The 24,073-nt window shown below is 37.3% G+C and overlaps 1 protein-coding gene across 1 annotated transcript; it reads right to left on the bottom strand.

Moving 5' to 3' along the window:
• Window positions 1–174: 174 nt before the first annotated feature.
• On the bottom strand, window positions 175–22,617 carry LOC117328801. Its single transcript, XM_033886357.1, has 5 exons — window positions 22,603–22,617; window positions 6,222–6,388; window positions 4,375–4,467; window positions 3,219–3,332; window positions 175–538 (listed from the first exon to the last, which is right to left on the bottom strand). Exons 1-5 carry the CDS (start codon window positions 22,615–22,617, stop codon window positions 259–261), a joined length of 669 nt encoding a protein of 222 aa, XP_033742248.1. The 3' UTR covers window positions 175–258.
• Window positions 22,618–24,073: the final 1,456 nt, after the last annotated feature.

Below are 24,073 nucleotides of genomic sequence, written 5' to 3'. Positions count from 1 at the left end.
GTTATTATAATCATTTGTTAGCATGAACATATAATTAGGTTTTACTATAAAACCTTACAGTAGATATTCTAACAACGTCATCTGTTAAGTAATATTATGTAACATCGAAACCGGCACAGTCAACTAAAAGTTAGTAGGAATGTTAGAAAATGTCTGACTAACACAACACCATAAAATGTTGTTATATAAGGCTTTATTACATGAAGTTATACATTAGACAGGACACGGTGATGATATTAACGTGTGTTAGGGAGACTTCTAACACGTTCTACAGGAGCAGGCCACCGGGTAGGGGTCATCTCTGAAGGCGAAGTATCCTCTTCTTGTCCCGTCAAGTCTTTGGTTCGCCCCAAACCCAGACCCCTCCGGCGTAGATATGCCATCAAGAACCGCTAAATCAAAATCTTCAGGACCAATTTCAATCAAATCTCTGTTATCGGCCAAGGGTCCATCATAGTAATAGTTACAGTAAATGAGATACCTCCTACGTACATATACACTTGGTACACACCTGGTGTTGGGCCCACAACATTGTTCACTGTAAATACATAATTATCAATATTAGGAGTAAACCATTATAAATGAATACATAAAAGCATGCATACAATGTATACCGACAAACTCAAAGTCTGGTTTCTGTTTTTGCTGGTCATTACCCATACATTTCTGATAGATTATTTCGATATGAAACTTTATTTACTGGAACAACTATGCTTGTGTGTATACCAGAGTTGTGTTTTATCGTAGTGCTGTTACACGTCATCAATTTCAATTTCCCTACTGATAACAACGCCTGTTTCTACCACAATACCCTGTATTATTCAACTCTCAGACCATCAGTTAATCATTACAGCTGTTGATTAACAATCTGTTTATACCACACGTGGTATAAACTCTGTACGCATTTTGATTGGCTAACACGGTGAACTTTGACCCAAGCTGCAATTGTTATGGACGTCATCAATAATCTAATGACGTCACATCACCGGGTCCCGGACGTCACCGGTACACTTTATTTGCATACGCGAAATTATAGTTGGCCACGTTTCCCTTTGATTCAAGCCGATATTATTGTGGTAGAAACAGGTCACACGACTCGAAATTGTTGGATATGGAATTTATTTCACACTCGTAAGTTATTTTTTAAAAGTTGCAAAAAACACTCGCTAAAGCTCGTGTCTTTTGTAACTTTAAAAAAATAACTTACTCGTGTGAAATAAATTCCATATCCAACAACCACTCGTTGTGTAACCTCTATTTCTACCACAATAGATGGGTGTTATTCAACTCCAAAGGCATGAAATAATCATTACAACTGTTGAATAACATTCAGTTTATAACACTCGTAGAATAAACTTTAAATGCGTTTTGATAGGTTGCCACGGTGACCTTTGATCGGGATTATGTTTTAATCACATGGTGCAATGCACTTTGATTGGCTAAAACTTGAAGTCCGCTTCACGATGTCCTGGAAATAATAACGCATAAGGATTAGTTCGCAGTTGTTTTGTTATATTCTTGAAAATATATATATATTCTTATCAAAGTATTGCTTTGAGAGAATTAACCTACTTATTTTTTAATGATTTGTTATAAATTGTAATGTTTTCATACGATACGAATTTGTCAGTTTTGCATATTCATTAGCGGCATTTCAACTTAGGTCATATCCTTACACCACACCTGCTATTGTGAAGAACACACGTTGACATAAAACAGGTCATATCATTCTTAGAATAGATTGTTCTATTTTGGTAGAAACAGGTCACACAAACTCGTGGTTATTGTATATGGTATTTCTTTCACTCTCGTTAGTGATTTTTCAAAAAAAAAAAAGACAAAAAAAACCCCCAAAAACCACCGCTAAATCTCGCGTTTTTATAACCATTGAAAAATAACTAAATCGAGTAAAGAAATACCATATACAACAACCACTCGTTGTGTAACCTCTATTTCTACCTCAAAGAGGGGTGTTATTCAACCTCCAATGCATGGAATAGGAACTGTTGAATAACAAACATTTTATACCACACGTGTGATAAACTCTACACGCGTTTTGATTGGTTGACACGGCGACCTTTGACGGATTCACTTTTTAATCATGTGGTCCAACGGGTTATGATTGGCTAACACGTGAAGGCTACTTCACACTGAGCGACCTCAGTTGGGACTCGATAGTCAACTATTTACTTTAGTCAGACTGTTCCTTCTAATGTGATTAAATATGCGTATCAACAACAACCAATCACTGCCGTGCTTCCAAATGGTGACGCATGTGCAAACGAAGCATATTTGATGTTGTCGAACTCTTCTAACCCACGGACATTGGTTGATTGAGGCGGGTCATATAATATCACTAAAGTCGGAACTCCGGATGATCGATTGTTATTAGAATAAATATAAGTCGAGTCTCAACTCGAGTACTAACCGAAGTCGCCCGTTAAAATTGCTAAGATTGACAATCAATTGTAATATTCGTACATATTTCCGAAATTGTCAGTTTTGCATATTAATTGGCGGCTTTTCACTTCGGATCATATCCTTATATACCACCTGATATTATGAAAAGAACACACGTTGACACAATACAGGTCAATTTATCCTCAAAATTACTTCCCTGTCGCAGTAAAAACGAGCCACACAAACCCGTGGTTGTTGTATATGACCATTCCTTCGCTAAAGTTAATGTTTTTGTAAACTTGAAAACCATTAGTTATATTACCTATTGTTTCATCATATATATAGTGAACACCGTATTCTGTTATTGTCACGTTTATAATAAACAATATCGTGCTAAAACAAATGATACTAAAATACAGAGCTACGGTGGTCTATTGGTAGGATGCAGGGCTGTGTGACCAAAGGATCGCTATGTTCGAGTCCCGGCAACGGCACTGTGTTGTATCCTTGAACATCCGCTGTGTTCCAGTCGACTTATTTGTAAATGAGTACATGGTAGGACAGTGCATGGTAGCACCGACTGTTTACCCCCCAGGGATTTGAGAACGACATTGGCTGGTTGCGTAATGCCCAATATCTACGGATAATGATTAGTGAATCGCTGTGAGACGGCTATGTTGCAGTGATAAGCTCCAAATTGTTATTCGTATGTCATGTATTTTGTTTATCGATATTTGACACCATCTTGTGTGTTACAATGTTAATATACATAGTAATACATTGCATCATCAAATTATCGTTTGATAGTTTAAACTTACCTACAACACTCTGCCTTATACATGTCTGGTGCGACAATCCAACACAGTGTGTTTCCATTATCCTTCCACATTCCAAGAAGGTCTTTCATTTCTTGTTTACAAATGGGTCTGCCTCTGGAATAACATGACGCCAAACATGTTCAGGTTATTTAAACTCTTAAAAACTTTCATTTGTATCACTGAATACTATTAAGAGATAGAGATTACTACGTGTTATAAAATCACAACAGTAAATACCTCTACCACACGGTTTCGGAAAATCATGTGGAAAATAAAATTGAACAAACGTCACTAGGTATGATATGTCCGTGCTATATTTGATGATTTAAGCTTTTCTTTGAATATTTTAAAATCCTTCCCCTGGTAATGTCCTTATCAACCGCATTGTGTTTTATACCTCTCTACTCCGTTACACAGCTGCAGAAAAGAGCACAAGGTTAAGAAAATAACCTACAAAAGTATGATCACCTTATATTTAATTTGTGGGAAGCATATTTCCAAAAAGGCAACTTAATTATGCAAAAAAAAAAAACCCACTTTACTTTAAGTACAACGCTTGTATTTCTGACTTATTAAGCATTCCTCGTTGGCTCATTGGAATACACGTTTCATTCACCTAAGATGAATATCTTTTTCGATGTCCTAACTTCTTAATTTTTTCAAAGTCAGGAAACTCCATACGCTTCACCACCATCATATTTTTTGAGAATTTGTGTTTTATCTTACTGCAGTTAAGATTAAGGTCAGTGATACCATAAAAAGACTGCTACTATAGGTAGATGATCGTTGTTTTCGCTCTACCAACTTTGTTTATTAGTGGATAGCTCTGTTGTTATTTCAAAGTCTTCCTCTCAACTACATCTCTTATTATGATACTAAGCAGTGTCTTCTTGAACGGCATTATGATTCAACCATAGTACCATAATTTGTTGTGTATTGGTCAATGTTGATAAGCGAAGGAATCCATATCGCTTTGTATATCTTGTTGAAAATGTCTGATTGAGATATGGTATTGCAGCAATCATAAGATAGTAAAATTGACAATATGTGAACGTCAAACATCTGTCTCAAATAAACTATGGTCTCCGGGAGCATGAGGGACAAAAGGAAATACGCAAGTATCTGGTATTAACATGCGAGACAGCAACATACATACGCTTCGATATCATTCGAGCCATCAGGTTTGCTGGAGGCTGTGATGAAAACCTTGGCCATCCAGTGTTTTCGAAGGTCCGTTCGAAGTCGATCACTATCGGAAATAAAGATCACAAACATTAATAGATTTTCACAGTGAAAAACAAGTAATATTGTCACTTGAGTAAAAATAATAGTAGTGATAATTTTATTCATTTTTGAACATTCAGAACACAGTATTTGGAGTAAAAGTATCGCTCACTGACGGAACTATCTTTTTAGCCATTCATCATCAGATTGTAGGCTTTTCAAATCGCCCTGCGTCCGTGGTCCGTCCGTCCTTAAACAATCCTTGTGATAGCTATATCTGGAAAAGCATTGGAAGGATTTTCCACAAACTTCATATGAGGGTTACCCCTGGTCGTTTTTTGTGCTCATTTGATTTTGAATCTGATCCCGAAAACAAAATGGCCGACATGCGGTCATCTTTGATTTCAACAAATGAAGTTTGTTATGACTATTTCTTGAGCAGTACTTCGGTATTTTTCTCTAACTTTGTAAGTAGGAATCACTTGGTCGTTAGTTATGTCTGTTCGATTTTGTGTCTAGTCTTGATACAGTATTGCTGAATGACGTCCATGTTGGACTATACATTGAGAACTATTGGAAGGACTTCGAAGGAGGTACTCCTTGGTCCCGAGTTGTGCCCTTTCGATTTTGAGTCTGATCTAGAAACAAAATGTCCGACAGGCAGCATTCTTGAATTTTGACAGTTTATGTTTCATTTTGTTATTTCTTGAGAAGAACTCGGTGGATTTTTTTTTCAAATCTCACAGGTAGGTTTCCCTTGGTCCCTAGTTTTATCCATGTGGTTTTCCTCTGATAGGGAAACAAAACGGCCGAAAGAAAGCTAAGGTCATGGTAATGGTGTCAAAGGAGTAAGAAGACTTAAGGTCAAGTTTTTTTTTATCAAAAGACAAGGTCACATTTTGTATCTGTTTACTAATCAACATTTCGTTAAGACGTGAAGCAAAGTTGGTCATAATTAGTCAATGAGATAACTGATGAAATGCTGAGGTCGTGGTGTAGAAGTCAGGGCCACTTTTTTGCTATGATTAACCTTTTTGTTGGTACATTATGAATCAATATTGGTGGGAATTGAAACAAGGGTCCTCTTGCCAAATGTTAAGATCACTGGGACAAAGGTCAAGGTCAAATTTTACATATTTTCATTAATGAACATTTTGTTACGACATAATGAAGCGAGGTTGGTTGGAATTAAACAAGGAACCATATATCAAGGTCTCTTGGTCAAATGTAAAGGACATTTGGTTGAAAAGGTCATGGACAACATGAATATTTGAATATAACCCTGGTTATTAGTGGGTGACTTATTAAAGATTTCAATCAAACAAACATCTAACAAAAGAGTTTTATATATATATATTTCCATTCGTGTTAGCCGAACAGATATTGAGGCGGATGTGCATAATGTATAGTTTGCTCCCTTGTCACATGTTGGATCATCTAATTATTTACCAAATAGTAAGGAAGCGAACACATTTTAGTTGGTTAAACAATCACTGACATATTCATTAGAAGACAAATAATTGGTTTACTGTTATCTTACTCAAACAATTCCTTTGGTATATAAAGTGATCAGTACCAAACAAGTTCTATCCATGATATGTATTTTTTCTTTATTGTGTCTTTTGATTTATCATTGTTTTCACGTTAATAAATTAAAAACTTCTCTGGTATTCAATGTACTTCTTAGCATTTTATCTTTTCTTTAAAAGTTAGATCATTTTTATGAATTTCTTAATTTCACAAAAGAATCATTCGAGGTATTAACATAGAAATACTTACGAAAAATATTGAAATTCTTGTGTTCGTAGCGGTTCATGAATAAGGTCTTTATCATCAATCTCATCAATGTCCTTATAAATACATCCACATCTATAGCCCAAACAACGATGTCGTGAAAATGTTTCTTGCGAGGTAACAACGCTGGCAAAAATAGCCATCAGGCAGATCTGTAGAATATGATTATGTTCCAAACAGAATGACCGTGATAATTATGTAAATAGACATGAAATTCTGACATATACGAATAGCATACAACATACAGACAGTGGTAGGTAACATACAGACAGTGGTAGATAACATACAGACAGTGGTAGATAACATACAGACAGTGGTAGATAACATACATACAGTGGTAGGTAACATAAAGACAGTGGTAGATAACATACAGACAGTGGTATATAACATACAGACCGTGGTAGATAACATACAGACAGTGGTAAGGTAACATACAGACAGTGGTAAGGTAACATACAGACAGTGGTAGGGTAGGTAACATACAGACAGTGGTAGGGTAGATAAAATACAGACAGTGGTAAGGTAGATAAAATACAGACAGTGGTAGGGTAGGTAACATACAGACAGTGGTAGGGTAAGTAACATACAGACAGTGGTAGATAACATACAGACAGTGGTAACGTAGATAACATACAGACAGTGGTAACGTAGATAACATACAGACAGTGGTAGATAACATACAGACAGTGGTAACGTAGATAACATACAGACAGTGGTAATATAGATAACATACAGACAGTGGTAGATAACATACAGACAGTGGTAAGGTAAATAACATACAGACAGTGGTAACGTAGATAACATACAGACAGTGGTAACGTAGATAACATACAGACAGTGGTAGATAACATACAGACAGTGGTAGGTAACATACAGACAGTGGTAGGTAACATACAGACAGTGGTAAGGTAACATACAGACAGTGGTAGGTAACATACAGACAGTGGTAGATAACATACATACAGTGGTAGGTAACATACAGACAGTGGTAGGTAACATACAGACAGTGGTAAGGTAACATACAGACAGTGGTAGGGTAGGTAACATACAGACAGTGGTATATAACATACAGACAGTGGTAGGGTAGATAAAATACAGACAGTGGTAACGTATATAACATACAGACAGTGGTAACGCATACAACATACAGACAGTGGTAAGGTAGATAACATACAGACTGGTAGTAACATACAGACAGTGGTAGGGTAGGTAACATACAGACAGTGGTAGGTAACATACAGACAGTGGTAGGTAACATACAGACAGTGGTAGGGTAGGTAACATACAGACAGTGGTAGGTAACATACAGACAGTGGTAGGGTAGGTAACATACAGACAGTGGTAGGGTAGGTAACATACAGACAGTGGTAGGTAACATACAGACAGTGGTAGGGTAGGTAACATACAGACAGTGGTAGGGTAGGTAACATACAGACAGTGGTAGATAACATACAGACAGTGGTAGGGTACAGTACGAGGAGGGTGATTTGGTACTCAAACGCTCACAGCGCGTTTCCGCCCGTCGAGCGATGGGGATTAAAACCCCGCTGCAATCCCGCCGTAATCCCGCGCAAGCGATGTCGCTGTGATCCCGCTCACGCAGCGATTCCGCTCTGACAAGGCAGCAACCCCGCTCAGCCAGCGATTCAGCTCCGGAAGGTCTGCAAACCCGCTCAGACAGCGATCCCGCTCCGGCGGGCCAGCAAACCCGCTCAGACAGCGATCCCGCTCCGGCGGGCCAGCAAACCCGCTCAGCGAGCGATCCCGCTCCCGTAACATGGACACAAGAAATCCTGCAATCTTTTTTTTTTTTAATATAACGATGAATAAGAAGGCACTCATATTTATTTCATCAGAAACGTTCGCAGATTGTAATGTAATGTTTACACAAATGTGTTTCGTATCCACTTGCTTGACTTGTTTTCTGCTTGTGTAAGTATCAAATCAGGAAAAATTTGGTTGCGCGAGTAATGAACTTTAGTTTAACAAAAAATGCATTTTATGGATCTTAAAGTATAATCATAGAAAAAGGTTAAACACAAAGTTATTTTTTAAACAACATCTTGTATCTAAAAATGTTCATACGGAGGGTAGCGTAGTGCAAAATGCAAATGTACATCTGATTTTAATTAGATTGAGTACTCTGATATATTTCTAAGTTGTTTTGTCTTTTTGGTGTACATTGTACATACAGTACATGTACATGTTAGCTGGATCGTATGAAAGAGGAACATGACGCAATTTGGCCTGATTCGACCTAAAGGTGACCATTTTCAAATAAAAGGTAGTTCTCAGATTTGATATTCGCTGGCGTCAATAACATGGGGGAAAACATAGTTGTTGATGAAATATTTAAGTTTGGATGTCAATTAGACCATTAGTTTCTTTGATATAGGCAGGATTTGAAATGTGGTCGAATTGTACGATCGCCAGCCGTTATGTAGCCATGCCCGTCTGAGTTACCTACAAATGTATTCAATGCTCGGTAAAAGTTGTAGTATGCACAATGCACGCGCAATGTACAGGGTACCGAGACAGTTATTCGACGGCTGGCGAGTGGCAGTATACACACTGATACATGTAGACTTAGTTTGTTGTCCAACCCATTCATATATATATATATATATAATATTTATGTAATTTTCTGAATGAAATATTTGAATTGAATTGTGGTCATCCTTATCATTTACGTAAGCTGAGCCGTAAACTTATTAATCTGTATATCACCCATTTGATAGGTAACCAGTCTTGACATTTTTCTTAAAATGAAAACACATTCGTTTTAAACAACCGGACCCAAAACGTATGTCTCATATATACATTATACATATACATGTGTATGTGTTTGTTGAAACAAATACATGTACATGATTTATTACGGATAATGTTGTTGTTATGATAAGTATTGTGTGTATATATAAATATAAGTAAATTGTATATACACGTTTGGGTAAAATATCCAAGTTCGTCCTTATTAAAGTAATATGAAGATCAATAAATAAGTGTATCACGATATCGATCTACTGTATATAGGCTATGCCTGATGTCTAATCTTATTGACTTAACATCTCGTCAATAAGATGTGTTGAAATTAAAAATATGGATACTGAGTGTTCTATTTTCTTACGAAACCTGACATAAATAGTTACCCTGGTTTTTTATTTAAACATATTTTTATTGTAATTTATATTATATAAGAGATTTGGCAAAAACCACCTTTCCCGACACAAGTATACATGAAAAAAATACAGCAAGATGGCATAATATAATATTTTAATATAATATTATTTTTAACATGTTTACAAATTGGTTTGAGCGGGAGAGAGAGAGGAGGGGGAGTATATACAGTATAAAGATATAGTGAAAGTAATTGCTCTTATTTCAATACATTAAACCAATACGTACATATTATAAATGTATAACTTTCAACAATACAAATTACGTACCTAATTTAAATCTGAAATATATATATGATTTAAGAATGATTAATACAACTATCATCGCATACGGATTTAATGGGTTTTACTTCCGCTATTATGGCCTCAAAAGGAAAACGGCAGGTGCCTTATTCTAAAAGACCTAAGAGGTGAGATACAGGTAAACAAGGAAACATGGAGCATACCGCTAAATCCTTATGTAACAACATTCTGCCCGCAGGTAAAAAAAAAGCCGTAGGGGTCCGATGGGGGTCACTGCGATACAGGTATACTCGCTATTGTAATCAAAATATGTGATTGGCAGATGTTAACAGCAGGTGAAAACATTTCTATAACGGTAACTACACTGTACACGACCGGTATTTGTCCTGTGTATAGAGGATTTATCTATATCACATTGATTAACTCCAATCATGATTTGTAAATGACGCGATTTTAACCACGTGGTCTCCATACACAGTTTTATTTGGATACTATAACACATGGAAATGTGTTACATGAGGAACATTAACATTGTATCACACGTACATATATATGAATATTCATAGGATTATTTTACATACACGTAATCAAAGAAGAGATTTTTTTTAGAAAAAAAAAGACAAACCATTTAGAACTTCGTTTATAATTATGAACTTTTAACAGACCTTTTAGTTTAGTTTTATTTGGATTTGAGCGGTAATAATTTAGAATAATACAGATAATGATACTCATCTCCTACATTTTCTGAAGACAGGGTTCATATCTTCTCCTGAAAATCTTTGTTACCTACCAGTTTCAATTGAAAATTTCAATTACATGTACGTACACTGTGTATCTAATACAATTACAGTTAATCTAATCTCAGGCTTCATCGGACATAAAATGGACAATGGTCAATAGCTCGGTGAAGGACGAAATACTTCAAATTGTTTGGGTGTTGGGTCTTGATAATAATGGTGACTTTCGCATAGTCAGTACGTATTTTTTTTACTTCCGAAATAAAAAGGACCGGGAATATTCCCATCTTGTCGATATAATTGATTAAAATATGTTTAAAATGTGTTTTTGTTGACGTTTTCATCACATACACATGATAGATGACACCAATGTATTGTTTTTCTCACAATAAAGAAAGAATATTGGACTACACACACAATCATTCTGTGGTCTATATAGTTTAAACTGTATTTTATTTGACAATTTCCATTTAACAGTATATATACAATATAAGATATACATACATACATGTACATACATACTATAATGCTCTGTCTTGTAATCAAAGACCGCACTACATGTATTTCTTTGTCGGCAAAAAGAGATTGGAGAGGCAATCGATTATCCTTTACAAAAGTGTTCGATATCTCACATAATAATATTGTACCAGACTGCTAAAATGGTAACACTCTTTCAATTATTTATTAGTCTTGTGAGTATACATCTCATCAACATCATACGATTACAAAAAATATAATTCAAGTCAGCTCGAGTAGAGCAATGCACTTGTGACGATTTTTTTTCTGAGAACATAGTAATTAAATGATTAGCTACTATAGTTGGGAAACTATTAGCACTGATTTCGATATCTACCGGTAATATGCATGTAAGTGTATGTCCGTGATATAATTATCCATGCAAGAGATGTCCCCGATGGACACATAAATAATGATAGTAATAAAAACACAATATTTTTAGGCCGTGTATTTAAAACTTCGAAATGTTCAAATAATTGTAAAGTTTATGAATCTTACTACAGAAATTCAAAGATAATTTTCTCAAACAGACATGTTGCTAGCTAAATACTTCAAATGTCTATGTGGAAATAAGTCGAGATCAAAATAACGAGCCCCTTATACTGTATGTGGCCTCTCCGAGGTCATGCACAAAACGCCATCTATACAAAGGTCAGCTAAATCAGAATTGTAATAATGCTGCCTTGGACATGTGGCTCATTGTCCACTATTAAAATGGTTACCGGATTGAGCACATTTCCGTGTTCCCCATATCCCACTCGAGATGCACACAAATTCTGACCAAGATCCGACCGTCCTAGGTTCTCTAGAAATGATCACAAAACCGCCTTTTGACCCGTCTCCAAGTTCCGTAAGAATGAAATAATGCTACTGCGGACACTTGGTTCATTGTCCATCATTAACCAAAAAGATTACATTTTCGTTTTTCCAAAGAAGACAGTCACAAGTTAGTAGTCACAGGATACATTTACAATGTATTGACTCAGCTCCTAACACTAAATGACGACTATATCCAATATTACTGGATTTATGACTCGTGAGTGTTCTTGCACATGCATGGAAATAGTCTATTTAAACTTTAATAATTACAATATTTCCCTACAAATAGTTTTTATCAAAATGGGCTGAAATCAAGTACACTGTCATACTGTTCATCATTGTAGATATTATTCAACTTATAACAACGATTGCATTTGCAATACATTACACATATGAATTTGTATCTCATGGTAATTAAAGTATAATTAATCGACATCAGGCTGTTGAAAGTCTACCGTCATTACTGATTGAGCGGGTCCTATTCAATTCCGCTCGAGCGGGTCCGCTACAAGTCCGCTCGAGCGGGTCCGCTACAAGTCCGCTCGAGCGGGCCCGCTACAAGCCCGCCCGGCGAGCGGGTCCGATACTAGTCCGCTCAAGCCCGCTACAACACCGCTCAAGCCCGCTGCGAACCCGCTCAAGCCCGCGCCCGAACCTGCTGACAATCCGCTCGAAGCCCGCTCAAATCCCGCTGCAAACCCGCGCAAATTCTGAGCGGAGGGCTGCGCGGGTCAACGCTCTGTGAGCGTTTGAGTACCAAATCACCCTCCTCGTACTGTAGGTAACATACAGACAGTGGTAGGTAACATACATAGTGGTAACGTGGATAACATACAGACAGTGGTAAGGTAGATAACATACAGACAGTGGTAGATAACATACAGACAGTGGTAAGGTAGATAACATACAGACAGTGGTAGGTAACATACAGACAGTGGTAGGGTAGGTAACATACAGACAGTGGTAGGGTAGGTAACATACAGACAGTGGTAGGTAACATACAGACAGAGGTAGGGTAGGTAACATACAGACAGTGGTAGGTAACATACAGACAGTGGTAGGGTAGATAACATACAGACAGTGGTAGATAACATACAGACAGTGGTAACGTAGATAACATACAGACAGTGGTAACGTAGATAACATACAGACAGTGGTAGATAACATACAGACAGTGGTAGGTAACATACAGACAGTGGTAGGGTAGGTAACATACAGACAGTGGTAGATAACATACAGACAGTGGTAACGTAGATAACATACAGACAGTGGTAACGTAGATAACATACAGACAGTGGTAACGTAGATAACATACAGACAGTGGTAACCTAGATAACATACAGACAGTGGTAACGTAGGTAACATACAGACAGTGGTAAGGTAGATAACATACAGACAGTGGTAGGGTAGATAACATACCGACAGTGGTAGAGTAGATAACATACAGACAGTGGTAACGTATATAACATACAGACAGTGGTAGGTAACATACAGACAGTGGTAGGGTAGGTAACATACAGACAGTGATAACCTAGATAACATACAGACAGTGGTAGGGTAGATAACATACAGACAGTGGTAGATAACATACAGACAGTGGTAGATAACATACAGACAGTGGTAGATAACATACAGACAGTGGTAGGGTAGGTAACATACAGACAGTGGTAAGGTAGATAACATACAGACAGTGGTAAGGTAGATAACATACAGACAGTGGTAACGTAGATAACATACAGACAGTGGTAGGGTAGATAACATACAGACAGTTGTAACATAGATAACATACAGACAGTGGTAACCTAGATAACATACAGACAGTGGTAACCTAGATAACATACAGACAGTGGTAGGGTAGATAACATACAGACAGTGGTAGGGTAGATAACATACAGACAGTTGTAACATAGATAACATACAGACAGTGGTAACCTAGATAACATACAGACAGTGGTAGGGTAGGTAACATACAGACAGTTGTAACATAGATAACATACAGACAGTGGTAACGTAGATAACATACAGACAGTGGTAGGGTAGATAACATACAGACAGTGGTAGGGTAGATAACATAGAGACAGTGGTAGGTAACATACAGACAGTGGTAGGGTAGGTAACATACAGACAGTGGTAGATAACATACAGACAGTGGTAGGGTAGGTAACATACAGACAGTGGTAGATAACATACAGACAGTGGTACATAACATACAGACAGTGGTAGATAACATACAGACAGTGGTAGATAACATACAGACAGTGGTAGGGTAGGTAACATACAGACAGTGGTAAGGTAGATAACATACAGACAGTTGTAACATAGATAACATACAGACAGTGGTAACGTAGATAACATACAGACAGTGGTAGGGTAGATAAAATACAGACAGTGGTAGGGTAGATAACATACAGACAGTGGTAAGGTAGATAATATACAGACAGTTGTAACATAGATAACATACAGACAGTGGTAACGTAGATAACATACGGACAGTGGTAGGGTAGATAACATACAGACAGTTGTAACATAGATAACATACAGACAGTGGTAACGTAGATAACATACAGACAGTGGTAACGAAGATAACATATGGACAGTGGTAAGGTAGATAAAATACAGACAGTTGTAACATAGATAACATACAGACAGTGGTAACGTAGATATCATACAGACAGTGGTAACGTAGAAAACATACCGACAGTGGTAACGTAGATAACATACAGACAGTGGTAGGGTAGGTAACATACAGACAGTGGTAGGGTAGATAACATACAGACAGTGGTAACGTAGATAACATACAGACAGTGGTAGGGTAGATAACATACAGACAGTGGTAACGAAGATAACATACAGACAGTGGTAACGTAGATAACATACAGACAGTGGTAGGGTAGATAACATACAGACAGTGTTAGGTAGATAACATACAGACAGTGGTAAGGTAGATAACATACAGACAGTGGTAGGGTAGATAACATACAGAAAGTGGTAGGGTAGATAACATACACACAGTGGTAGGGTAGATAAAATACAGGCAGTGGTAACGTAGATAACATACAGAGTGTGGTAGGGTAGATAACATACAGACAGTGGTAGGGTAGATAACATACAGACAGTGGTAAGGTATATAACATACAGACAGTTGTAACATAGATAACATACAGACAGTGGTAACGTAGATAACATACAGACAGTGGTAGGGTAGGTAACATACAGACAGTGGTAGGGTAGATAACATACAGACAGTGGTAACGTAGATAACATACAGACAGTGGTAGGGTAGATAACATACAGACAGTGGTAACGAAGATAACATACAGACAGTGGTAGGGCAGATAACATACAGACAGTGTTAGGTAGATAACATACAGACAGTGGTAAGGTAGATAACATACAGACAGTGGTAGGGTAGATAACATACAGACAGTGGTAGGGTAGATAAAATACAGGCAGTGGTAAGGTAGATAAAATACAGACAGTGGTAGGGTAGATAACATACAGACAGTGTTAGGTAGATAATATACAGACAGTGGTAGGGTAGATAAAATACAGACAGTGGTAGATAACATACAGACAGTGGTAAGGTAGATAACATACAGACAGTGGTAGGGTAGATAACATACAGACAGTGGTTAGGTAGATAACATACAGACAGTTGTAACATAGATAACATACAGACAGTGGTAACGTAGATAACATACAGAGTGTGGTAGGGTAGATAACATACAGACAGTGGTAGGGTAGATAACATACAGACAGTGGTAAGGTATATAACATACAGACAGTTGTAACATAGATAACATACAGACAGTGGTAACGTAGATAACATACAGACAGTGGTAACGAAGATAACATACAGGTAGTGGTAGGGTAGATAAATTACAGACAGTTGTAACATAGATAACATACAGACAGTGGTAACGTAGATATCATACAGACAGTGGTAACGTAGATAACATACAGACAGTGGTAGGGTAGGTAACATACAGACAGTGGTAGGGTAGATAACATACAGACAGTGGTAGATAACATACAGACAGTGGTAGATAACATACAGACAGTGGTAGGGTAGATAACATACAGACAGTGGTAAGGTAGATAACATACAGACAGTGGTAGATAACATACAGACAGTGGTAGGGTAGATAAAATACAGACAGTGGTAGGGTAGATAACATACAGACAGTGGTTAGGTAGATAACATACAGACAGTTGTAACATAGATAACATACAGACAGTGGTAACGTAGATAACATACAGAGAGTGGTAGGGTAGATAACATACAGGCAGTGGTAGGGTAGATAACATACAGACAGTGGTAAGGTAGATAAAATACAGACAGTGGTAACGAAGATAACATACAGACAGTGGTAACGTAGATAACATACAGACAGTGGTAGGGTAGATAACATACAGACAGTGTTAGGTAGATAACATACAGACAGTGGTAAGGTAGATAACATACAGACAGTGGTAGATAACATACAGACAGTGGTAGGGTTGATAACATACAGACAGTGGTAGGGTAGATAACATACAGACAGTGGTAGGGTAGATAACATACAGACAGTGGTAACGTAGATAACAGACAGACAGTGGTAACGAAGATAACATACAGACAGTGGTAGGGTAGATAACATACAGACAGTGGTAGGGTAGATAAAATTCAGACAGTGGTAGATAACATACAGACAGTGGTAGGGTAGATAACATACAGACAGTGGTAACGTAGATAACATACAGACAGTGGTAACGAAGATAACATACAGACAGTGGTAACGTAGATAAAATACAGACAGTTGTAACAAAGATAACATACAGACAGTGGTAACGAAGATAACATACAGACAGTGGTAAGGTAGATAAAATACAGACAGTTGTAACAAAGATAACATACAGACAGTGGTAACGTAGATATCATACAGACAGTGGTAACGTAGAAAACATACCGACAGTGGGAACGTAGATAACATACAGACAGTGGTAGGGTAGATAACATACATACAGTGGTAGGGTAGATAACATACAGACAGTGTTAGTTAGATAAAATACAGACAGTGGTAGGGTAGATAAAATACAGACAGTGGTAACGTAGATAACATACAGACAGTGGTAAGGTAAATAACATACAGACAGTTGTAGGGTAGATAACATACAGACAGTGGTAGGGTAGATAACATACAGACAGTGGTAAGGTAGATAACATACAGACAGTTGTAACATAGATAACATACAGACAGTGGTAACGTAGATAACATACAGACAGTGGTAGGGTAGATAACATACAGACAGTGGTAGGGTAGATAACATACAGACAGTGGTAAGGTATATAACATACAGACAGTTGTAACATAGATAACATACAGACAGTGGTAACGTAGATAACATACAGACAGTGGTAACGAAGATAACATACAGACAGTGGTAGGGTAGATAAAATACAGACAGTTGTAACATAGATAACATACAGACAGTGGTAACGTAGATATCATACAGACAGTGGTAACGTAGATATCATACAGACAGTGGTAACGTAGATATCATACAGACAGTGGTAACGTAGATATCATACAGACAGTGGTAACGTAGAAAACATACCGACAGTGGTAACGTATACGTAGATAACATACAGACAGTGGTAGGGTAGGTAACATACAGACAGTGGTAGGGTAGATAACATATAGACAGTGGTAGATAACATACAGACAGTGGTAGATAACATACAGACAGTGGTAAGTTAGATAACATACAGACAGTGGTAGGGTAGATAACATACAGACAGTGGTAGGGTAGATAACATATAGACAGTGGTAACGTAGATAACATACAGACAGTGGTAACGTAGATAACATACAGACAGTGGTAAGTTAGATAACATACAGACAGTGTTAACGTAGATAACATACAGACAGTGGTAATGTAGATATCATACAGGCAGTGGTAAGGTGATAACATACAGACAGTGTTAGGTAGATAACATGCAGACAGTGGTAAGGTAGATAACATACGAACAGTGGTAAGGTAGATAACATACGGACAGTGGTAGATAACATACAGACAGTGGTAAGGTAGATAACATACAGACAGTGGTAAGGTAGATAACATACAGACAGTGGTAAGGTAGATAACATACAGACAGTGGTAGGTAGATAACATACAGACAGTGGTAAGGTAGATAACATACAGACAGTGGTTAGGTAGATAACATACAGACAGTGGTAAGGTAGATAACATACAGACAGTGGTAAGGTAGATAACATACAGACAGTGGTAAGGTAGATAACATACAGACAGTGGTAAGGTAGATAACATACAGACAGTGGTAAGGTAGATAACATACAGACAGTGGTAAGGTAGATAACATACAGACAGTGGTAAGCTAGATAACATACGGACAGTGGTAAGGTAGATAACATACAGACAGTGGTAACGTAGATAACATACAGACAGTGGTAGGGTAGATAACATACAGACAGTGGTTACGTAGATAAAATACAGACAGTGGTAGGGTAGATAACATACAGACAGTGGTAGGGTAGATTACATACAGACAGTGGTAACGTAGATAACATACAGACAGTGGTAGGGTAGATAACATACAGACAGTGGTAACGTAGATAACATACAGACAGTGGTAGGGTAGATAACATACAGACAGTGGTAGGGTAGATTACAGACAGACAGTGGTAACGTAGATAACATACAGACAGCTGTAAGGTAGATAACATACAGACAGTGGTAAGGTAGATAACATACAGACAGTGGTAGGGTAGATAACATACAGACAGTGGTTACGTAGATAAAATACAGGCAGTGGTAAGGTAGATAACATACAGACAGTGGTAACGTAGATAACATACAGACAGTGGTAGGGTTAATAGTCTACCATAAAGACATCACGGTACTCTACTGATAGCCTAACATACAGACATGACGGTACTCTACTGATATTCTAACATAAAGACATCACGGTACTCTACTGATAGTCTACCATAAAGACATCACGGTACTCTACTGATAGTCTACCATAAAGACATCACGGTACTCTACTGATAGTCTACCATAAAGACATCACGGTACTCTACTGATAGTCTACCATAAAGACATCACGGTACTCTACTGATAGTCTACCATAAAGACATCACAGTACTCTACTGATAGTCTACCATAAAGACATCACAGTACTCTACTGATAGTCTACCATAAAGACATCACAGTACTCTACTGATAGTCTACCATAAAGACATCACAGTACTCTACTGATAGTCTACCATAAAGACATCACGGTACTCTACTGATAGTCTACCATAAAGACATCACAGTACTCTACGGATAGTCTACCATAAAGACATCACAGTACTCTACTGATAGTCTACCATAAAGACATCACAGTACTCTACTGATAGTCTACCATAAAGACATCACGGTACTCTACTGATAGTCTACCATAAAGACATCACGGTACTCTACTGATAGTCTACCATAAAGACATCACGGTACTCTACTGATAGTCTACCATAAAGACATCACGGTACTCTACTGATAGTCTACCATAAAGACATCACAGTACTCTACTGATAGTCTACCATAAAGACATCACAGTACTCTACTGATAGTCTACCATAAAGACATCACAGTACTCTACTGATAGTCTACCATAAAGACATCACGGTACTCTACTGATAGTCTACCATAAAGACATCACGGTACTCTACTGATAGTCTACCATAAAGACATCACGGTACTCTACGGATAGTCTACCATAAAGACATCACGGTACTCTACTGATAGTCTACCATAAAGACATCACGGTACTCTACTGATAGTCTACCATAAAGACATCACAGTACTCTACTGATAGTCTACCATAAAGACATCACGGTACTCTACTGATAGTCTACCATAAAGACATCACAGTACTCTACTGATAGTCTACCATAAAGACATCACAGTACTCTACTGATAGTCTACCATAAAGACATCACGGTACTCTACTGATAGTCTACCATAAAGACATCACAGTACTCTACTGATAGTCTACCATAAAGACATCACGGTACTCTACTGATAGTCTAACATAAAGACATCACGGTACTCTACTGATAGTCTAACATAAAGACATCACAGTACTCTACTGATAGTCTACCATAAAGACATCACAGTACTCTACTGATAGTCTACCATAAAGACATCACGGTACTCTACTGATAGTCTACCATAAAGACATCGCAGTACTCTACTGATAGTCTACCATAAAGACATCACAGTACTCTACTGATAGTCTACCATAAAGACATCACGGTACTCTACTGATAGTCTACCATAAAGACATCACAGTACTCTACTGATAGTCTACCATAAAGACATCACGGTACTCTACTGATAGTCTACCATAAAGACATCACGGTACTCTACTGATAGTCTACCATAAAGACATCACGGTACTCTACTGATAGTCTACCATAAAGACATCACAGTACTCTACTGATAGTCTACCATAAAGACATCACGGTACTCTACTGATAGTCTACCATAAAGACATCACGGTACTCTACTGATAGTCTACCATAAAGACATCACGGTACTCTACTGATAGTCTACCATAAAGACATCACGGTACTCTACTGATAGTCTACCATAAAGACATCACGGTACTCTACTGATAGTCTACCATAAAGACATCACAGTACTCTACTGATAGTCTACCATAAAGACATCACGGTACTCTACTGATAGTCTACCATAAAGACATCACAGTACTCTACTGATTGTCTACCATAAAGACATCACGGTACTCTACTGATAGTCTACCATAAAGACATCACAGTACTCTACGGATAGTCTACCATAAAGACATCACAGTACTCTACTGATAGTCTACCATAAAGACATCACGGTACTCTACTGATAGTCTACCATAAAGACATCACGGTACTCTACTGATTGTCTACCATAAAGACATCACGGTACTCTACTGATAGTCTACCATAAAGACATCACAGTACTCTACTGATAGTCTACCATAAAGACATCACGGTACTCTACTGATAGTCTACCATAAAGACATCACGGTACTCTACTGATAGTCTACCATAAAGACATCACAGTACTCTACTGATAGTCTACCATAAAGACATCACGGTACTCTACTGATAGTCTACCATAAAGACATCCCTGTACTCTACTGATAGTCTACCATAAAGACATCACAGTACTCTACGGATAGTCTACCATAAAGACATCACAGTACTCTACTGATAGTCTACCATAAAGACATCACGGTACTCTACTGATAGCCTAACATACAGACATCACAGTACTCTACTGATAGTCTACCATAAAGACATCACGGTACTCTACTGATAGTCTACCATAAAGACATCACAGTACTCTACTGATAGTCTACCATAAAGACATCACGGTACTCTACTGATAGCCTAACATACAGACATCACAGTACTCTACTGATAGTCTACCATAAAGACATCACAGTACTCTACTGATAGTCTACCATAAAGACATCACGGTACTCTACTGATAGCCTAACATACAGACATCACAGTACTCTACTGATAGTCTACCATAAAGACATCACGGTACTCTACTGATAGTCTACCATAAAGACATCACAGTACTCTACTGATAGTCTACCATAAAGACATCACGGTACTCTACTGATAGTCTACCATAAAGACATCACGGTACTCTACTGATAGTCTACCATAAAGACATCACGGTACTCTACTGATAGTCTACCATAAAGACATCACAGTACTCTACTGATAGTCTACCATAAAGACATCACAGTACTCTACTGATAGTCTACCATAAAGACATCACAGTACTCTACTGATAGTCTACCATAAAGACATCACGGTACTCTACTGATAGTCTAACATAAAGACATCACAGTACTCTACTGATAGTCTACCATAAAGACATCACGGTACTCTACTGATAGTCTACCATAAAGACATCACGGTACTCTACTGATAGTCTACCCTACCATAAAGACATCACGGTACTCTACTGATAGTCTACCATAAAGACATCACAGGTACTCTACTGATAGTCTACCATAAAGACATCACGGTACTCTACTGATAGTCTACCATAAAGACATCACGGTACTCTACTGATAGTCTACCATAAAGACATCACGGTACTCTACTGATAGTCTACCATAAAGACATCACAGTACTCTACTGATAGTCTACCATAAAGACATCACGGTACTCTACTGATAGTCTACCATAAAGACATCACAGTACTCTACTGATAGTCTACCATAAAGACATCACGGTACTCTACTGATAGTCTACCATAAAGACATCACAGTACTCTACTGATAGTCTACCATAAAGACATCACGGTACTCTACTGATAGTCTACCATAAAGACATCACGGTACTCTACTGATAGTCTACCATAAAGACATCACGGTACTCTACTGATAGTCTACCATAAAGACATCACAGTACTCTACTGATAGTCTACCATAAAGATATATTCTATATGACGTTTGTTTGTTAAGCTCTGGCATATATATCGACCATGGACACCAAAAAAAAGACAGTTTAATCCTTAAATCGACTACAGATTGTTTAGCTAAACTCTTTGCAAAAGTGTGTTAAATCTGGATTTCGTAAAATATGATGCATTGTTACTGTTTTCCTTTTTGATCACAAAATAACTTGTTTAAAATAGCATTACTAGAAAAATGGTACATTACAACATATCAAGTAACGAGTACAGTGAAAGCTTAGAAAAATCTATAAAGCTATTGAAAACATGGATAGATGAAATGCTAATGTTATATGATTAAACTATTGATTCAAGTATCAGACATTTAGGTACTCATATCATTGTACTTACCTGAAGGGACGACATCTTTGTTCACACGTTTGTTACCGATATAGCAAGATTATATATACCAAACTATCCCTCTAATCATCCAATAAACTTGCTATACGTGTACAAGATTTATTCGAATTGCTTTTTTTTTTTAATATTTAAAAACATCAAAAACACCTGATTTGCCTAATGGTGTGGGACATGTTTTGCCAATTAAAACTTTTAAAGTCAGAAATATAAAAATGCTTGAAAGGTAGATTCTGTTTAAGCGTAAGAACTGTAAAAATGTCATGAATTCCTAAGATATCTTTTGTTTATATGCATCCTTTTAAAGATAAAATCTAAAAGATGTTTTACAACAACAACTGAATGGCAAATAATAATTATAGTACACACCACCCGAACCCTTAGCTCGGCAATTGTCGAAATGCCATGCGTTTAATAAAATATCCTTCATTTATTAAGATGACTGTCTGGAATCTAAACTCAAGAAGAGATTGTTTTCAACAACTACGACTGGTGTAGGTTTTACTGAACGTTGCGGGAGTTTTACCTTTCGTAGTTCTGTTGTGTCTAGTATAGAAGATTGATACAATCCGTATGCATTATCCTCTGGTTGTCTAACATTGACATAAGTACACCTGCAGTGAACGTATTCCGAGTTCGAACCTAAGAAAATGCAAAAGAAACTGTCTTCTCTTGTTACTTTTGTTGTATGTTATGTCACCAAAACCAGAAGTATTAGGCCACCGCTATCAATTAAAGTATATAGGCCACCGCTATCAATTAAAGTATATAGGCCACCGCTATCAATTAAAGTATATAGGCCACCGCTATCAATTAAAGTATATAGGCCACCGCTATCAATTAAAGCGACTTCACGAAACCATAAAATTATCATAAATACATTGTCAAGTAATTAGTTTGCACAATATTAGCGAATGCTCAATTTCTTATTCGTATTTACCAAAATTTGACAACTTCGTCTCCTAGCGACCATAGTCTTACGGCCAATGTAATATCCAATAGATTACTGTCATCTACTGACAAGGCGAATCCGATTTAGAATTTCTGAATGGGTTTTCTGACGAAAATAACGTACAACTAAGAGATGTAAACAACTTTTATTGTGGAAGCACTCGAGTCACGTGAGGAAATCCATTTTAACCTAGACTCATCACTTCTAAATGACACAAAATGATGAATACAATTTTATTATAATCATTAGACAGTTTGCAACAAAATTAGAGAAAACGCTGTTCTTAAAAGAGTGGATGTCAGCAAGCATGGAGCATTAGGTGGAAAGTGAAAAAAAAAAGATTTTAGAAAAAGTGACCTGAAATGTTAAATTATGTTATAATTGGTTGATATGAATAACAAAAATGAAATTTCAATTATGTCTGTGGTTCCGTATCCAAGCAATATGACTTCCTTAGTTACGGGCTCAAATAACACATCGACTACATCAATTTTTTAAAATTTAGAGTATCTC

This window comes from Pecten maximus, chromosome 6 (genome assembly GCF_902652985.1).
Source record: "Pecten maximus chromosome 6, xPecMax1.1, whole genome shotgun sequence".
Lineage (NCBI taxonomy): Eukaryota > Metazoa > Mollusca > Bivalvia > Pectinida > Pectinidae > Pecten > Pecten maximus.
The sequence above is the reverse complement of the archived record's forward strand: the minus strand, read 5'-3'. Positions and strand labels throughout refer to the sequence as shown.